Genomic DNA, 5,763 nt, shown 5'->3' on the forward strand with positions numbered 1-5,763 from the left:
TTTCATTATTATTATTATGGTGTTAGAGGGCAACCAATGTTTTTTTTGTGTGTGTTGAATTGATCACTCTCTGTTGTCGTCTTTCTGTCTGAAGGTTTTAAACCAGTGTACCATACCATTATATAGTATGTGAGGACACTTTCTATTATAGACTGGTAGAAAAAAGTCATCAGCTGTTGTTCCAAATGATTTTCTGGAAGACTCTAAGGAAATGAAGTCTCCTTACTCTCTGAATAATATTAGATAGATAAAATTGGAGATGAAGCATCCTGTGATCACATAGGGCTTTTGCAGATAAAAACCAGTGCATTGACTTTCCCCCCAAAAAACAAATGGCAATTAACTAACCCCGTCCCTGCCTCTGCTGCCCACTTCATGACCAGATCTGGCTTCTGAATAGTCTTCCGGGACAACCTATGTAAAGTTAACTGTGTTGTATCCTGTAATGGCTACCTTGTATCTCTGTAAATAGTTTGTTCCTTGTTAAAGCGCTGTCTGAGCTAGAATCAGGAAGTCGCTCCTGATTGGCTCAGACGCGGCTGCTCTTGCTTTGGCGGGAACCGCAAATGTATAAAAGGAGCAGTTTCTCCCAGATAGCGCAGACGGTACTAGCTGAAAGTCACTTATCTTTCCTGAGCTGAAATAAAGGTACCGTTCTCACCTAACCCTGTCTCTGGGTTTACTTCAAACTGCATACCATGAATAATTTACAAAACCCTGTTGCCCAATCAGCAATTTCAGATCATGAAACAAATTAAATTAAATCTCTGAAGTCAAAATCATACTTCGGAAAGTTTTTAATAAAGCATCATGTTAAGAGTTACAAGTTGCTAGAAGGTATGAATTCATTATGCATCCATGTCAGATTCCCTTATAAGAGTAAAAAATAGAAAACTGAAGCCTCGTTCCCACCTATCTGGCTCTCCATCTTCCTCTGCCATCAAGGATTATAAGGCAATAAAACTAAGGAAATAAAATACAATTCTCTGAGTAATTTCAGCACGTTGCATTTCTCTACAAACTTCATGAGACACCAAAAAAAAAGCACACACAAACACACTGAAACTAGAATTGTACTGAAACAACCAAGCAGAAAACTCAACCAAATGAGAGAGAGGAATGTCTTTGGGACAGGGATCCAAAAAAAAAAAAAATCAAGAAGGCAGCAGTTACTACACAATAAAAGCCCTCTTCCTTTTTCACATGTGTTGCATGCAAAACACAGAAAAAATGATGAAGCTTCAATCATGTAATTATAACCATCACCTGTTCAGTTTCTGCACCTTATTCCCCTTGACCCATGATCTCTCAGGGAGCTAAAAATACTTTTCTCACTCATTTTTTAAAAAAAATTGGTTTGGCTTCTTACGAAATTAAAAATGATAGTTAAAAATATTTTTCCTTCAACTTTGTCCTCAACACTCTCTTCTGGTTACTCCATTATTGCTTCAAGTTTGGGAATTACTATTGCTGCATACATTGTTATCGATCTCTCCTGAGATTCCACTTTCACAACCTGTGACTATAAAACCCAGAAGCCTCACTGGACGTCAGACATCCTCCTCTGAGAAGCTGCAGCAATGAAGGCCTTAGCGCTCGCTCTCCTCCTCCTTTTCATTGCAGCCAATGAAGCGAAAGTATACTCCAAATGTGAACTGGCTACAATTCTGAAAAGAAATGGCATGGATGGATATCGCGGGGTCAAATTGGGCGATTGTGAGTTTACTCTTTCTATCTCTCTATTTTAGCTTGGTCCAGGCTAAAGGTTTTCCAGAGGGATGGGTCCTTAGGCCCTTCATTGGTTGGGGGAAGAATGTGTAAGAAACCAGGATAGTTTTTCATTTATGACAATAACCTTTTATACTCCTTTCCCTGTTTGCTTTCTTCCTTTTTTGAAGGGATCTGCATGGCTTATCATGAGAGCAGATACAATAGTCGAGCTGTGGGGCCCCGAAACACGGATGGCAGTCGTGACTATGGGATTTTCCAGATAAACAGCCGCTATTGGTGCAACAATAACCAGGGCCCTACAGCTAATGGCTGTAATAAGTCTTGCAGTGGTAAGGCACCTAGTATATGGAATACAGAATATCTTGATGAAGCAATGCAAGAGTTGTTAGGAGAACCATTAAGATAAAGTTAATGAGGAAAAAAATTATAATTCAGTCCTGGGAAAGAAAGAAACATCCAAAAGTGAAAATAACTCTTGATTCTGTTTGGTATATGAGGTGGGAGGCAGAAGTTTTGACAAGCTTTCAAAATTATGTTATTGTTGCTGTTATTATGATGTAGTATCCCTGCGATCCTTATAATGTATGTTTCTTGATCTGATCAACTACCAAGTGCTGATACTTATTACACTAGAAAAGGGGGGGAAAGTCAGGTGAAACTTTTGAAGGGAAGTTTTCGTCGTTCTTCTCCTTTAGTACTCTTTGTACTTATTCAATTTTGTCCAGTGCTTCACAAAGTTTTGCATTGAATCTTCCTGCCTGTCAAAGTAGTTTCAGGTTCCTGCTTGGATTATCTGTAATATTTTCTGTGGGCCTCTTATCATTCCTCAATCTGCTCCTCCACTTTGTACTCTACTTCCCAAATTGTCACAAATCCTTTAACTTCCTTCACACAGCCATATCTCATTTTGTGCCTCCACACCACCCACCACACCACAAGTCAATGTATTATTATTATTATTATTATTATTATTATTATTATTATTATTATTTATTGGATTTGTATGCCGCCCCTCTCCGTAGACTCGGGGCAGCTAACAACAGTGGTAAAAACAACATGCGACAATCCAATACTAAAACAGCTAAAAACCCTTATTTTAAAACCAATCATACATGCAAACATACCATACATAAATTGTAAAAACCTAGGGGGAAAGAATATCTCAGTTCCCCCATGCCTGATGACAGAAGTGGGTTTTAAGAAGCTTACAAAAGGCAAGAAGGGTGGGGGCTATTCTAATCTCTGGGGGGAGTTGGTTCCAGAGGGCCGGGGCCACCACAGAGAAGGCTCTTCCCCTGGGTCCCGCCAAACGACATTGTTTAGTTGACGGGACCCGGAGAAGGCCCACTCTGCGGGACCTAACCGGTCGCTGGGATTCGTGCGGCAGAAGGCAGTCCCGGAGATAATCTGGCCCGGTGCCATGAAGGGCTTTATAGGTCATAACCAACACTTTGAATTGTGACCGGAAACTGATCGGCAACCAATGCAGACTGCAGAGTGTTGGTGTAACATGGGCATATTTAGGGAAGCCCATGATTGCTCTTGCAGCTGCATTCTGCACGATCTGAAGTTTCCGAACACTTTTCAAAGATAGCCCCATGTAGAGAGCATTACAGTAGTCTAACCTCGAGGTGATGAGGGCATGAGTGACTGTGAGCAGTGACTCCCTATCCAGATAGGGCTGCAACTGGTGCACCAGGCGAACCTGGGCAAATGCCCCCCTCGCCACAGCTGAAAGATGTTTCTCTAATGTGAGCTGTGGATCGAGGAGGACGCCCAAGTTGCGGACCCTCTCTGAGGGGGTTAGTAATTCCCCCCCAGGGTAATGGATGGACAGATGGAATTGTCCTTGGGAGGCAAAACCCACAGCCACTCCGTCTTATCAGGATTGAGTTTGAGTCTGTTGACACCCATCCAGACCCCAACAGCCTCCAGACACCGGCACATCACTTCCACTGCTTCACTGACTGGACAAGGGGTGGAGATGTAAATCTGGGTATCATCTGCATATTGATGATACCTCACCCCAGAGGCACAAGTTAAAGGGAACAATTTCATCACTAGATCTCCAATTAACAAGGAACCTGATCCAGTGCTCTCTGCCCTTTGTCAGAGAAATCTGGTTCTTTGTGAGATAGTTCTTCTCACTCCTATACAAGGGTGTGAAAAGATAGTTGGAAAGTCTGCATATTCAGCTCCAGAGGCAAAAGAGATTCCTAGTGCTCTACACTTTTCAGGCTTGTTACTCTATAGAGTTAGAGGATGTGAAATGGCATTTCATGCTCTACAACACCCGTATGAGAAGATTACACTATTAAAGAAGTGAATGCATTACATAATAATTATTGAGGTCCTACAACTAAAATGTCACTTGGGTGAGAATCTGCTTTAAATAACAGTATTATGCAAGTCCTTGGGATTTTTTAAAGAACATCTGGGTTGGGACATATTCTAATTTGTCTTTCCTGGCAGATTTCACAAATGATGACATCACAAATGATATTGCATGTGCTAAGAGAATTGTGCGTGATCCCCAAGGGATGGGTGCCTGGTAAGTCAATCTTTCCTTAACATCTTCCACTTGTAACATTGGGGAGCAATTGAACTGTCTTGAAAGTTAATTATCATAGTTTAAATTATTGTATAATGTTTAACCATGATGGCAAAATACAATTTCTGAATATGGAAATTTGTATTTTTCTTGCTACAGGGGTTTGTTGATACCTATTATAGCTGGATAATTTCTTCCCAGTAATTTCCCAGCTGTTACCCACTTTTGTGCTTCTCATTTGTTTCACAATCTTTTATCACAGGTTCAGCATTGGGGTTTGGTACAGAGTTGGGGCAGGTAGCAGAAGAATTTGGCAGATGGCCTTTTCAACACCAGGGCTCTGATCCCATAGGACTGGCAGATAAATAATGCAGTGAGAGAAACAGGGAGACATAATTTGTGAAGCCTCCAATCACAGACTGAATAGGAAAAGGGGCTGCAGCAGCAAATGGTTAGATGGGAAACTGATGAACTGGGAATCTAGAATGAAGCAATAATGGTATTACATGTCAAAAACTTAGAGTAATTGAAAAATTACTTTGCTGCATGTCCTTCTGAGGGTTCCTATGATATGGGGTTGGATTTTGTGATTCCTCTGGTACTCAGCAAAAATTTTGGATTTGAACTCCCATTAGCTTTAGCTAATATAGATTGTACCTACGATATGTGGGAACAAAAAAAAATGTTGGATTTTTCTACTACAAATGTTGAAGTAGATTTACATAATCAAACAAACAACTATGTATGTGGTTTGGAAAGACATGCAATATTCTCATTCTTACTTCTAGGGTTGCCTGGAGGAACCACTGCAAGGGAAGAGATCTGTCTCAATGGACTCGTGGCTGCCGGCTCTGAGATGGATGAGCCTGTATTTCTGCTCCTCCTCTTGTGATGAAAATGATACTATTTCTTATACCATATAACCAATCTTTCACAATTCAATTTGATAAGTGTACCCCATAAGTTGGGAAGAAGAAGTTTCTTTGCATACAAATGGTGATTTAAAATCTCTTTTAAACTCTTCAAATATTGCTTGAAAATGTTCAATAAAATGAATATTCTCAATTTTGCCATTTTCATTTCTTACATTTTGCCCTTCATTATTCTCACATAATTGAACTGTGTCAGAGTTCCAAATAACAGATCCAATGTGATTAATTCAAACTCTGAGACCAAGATGCTCCTCAAATTTATTAGACATATCATATTGGCACATCTGGTGAAAATCCAACTCTGAAGGTACCAAGGTTTTCTCCACCCAAATTAAAATTCAAAGTTATTTTCTCCAGTCCACCTGTTCTTTTTTATTTATGGGTATTTGGTTCTGGAGATGAGGGTCTTGGCTGTGGTGTTGATCTGTGAAGGGTAGTGGTGAGATTGTGCATTTAAGTAGTGGTTGGTGGGTATTTTTTTCCAGTAGATAGTGTGTCTTAGGGAGCAATTGGGGGTTTGGTAGATTAGGTCGTCCAGAAAGGGAAGTT

The 5,763-nt window shown here is 40.4% G+C and overlaps 1 protein-coding gene across 1 annotated transcript; it reads left to right on the plus strand.

Moving 5' to 3' along the window:
* The first annotated feature begins 1,580 nt into the window (after positions 1-1,580).
* On the plus strand, positions 1,581-5,204 carry LOC139161664 (lysozyme C-1-like). Its single transcript, XM_070741098.1, has 4 exons — positions 1,581-1,716; positions 1,899-2,060; positions 4,204-4,282; positions 5,071-5,204. The coding sequence occupies exons 1-4, from the start codon at positions 1,581-1,583 to the stop codon at positions 5,135-5,137; spliced, it is 444 nt and encodes a 147-aa protein (XP_070597199.1). The 3' UTR covers positions 5,138-5,204.
* Positions 5,205-5,763: the final 559 nt, after the last annotated feature.

The sequence above is a fragment of the Erythrolamprus reginae genome, chromosome 2 (assembly GCF_031021105.1).
Source record: "Erythrolamprus reginae isolate rEryReg1 chromosome 2, rEryReg1.hap1, whole genome shotgun sequence".
NCBI classification, from domain to species: domain Eukaryota; kingdom Metazoa; phylum Chordata; class Lepidosauria; order Squamata; family Dipsadidae; genus Erythrolamprus; species Erythrolamprus reginae.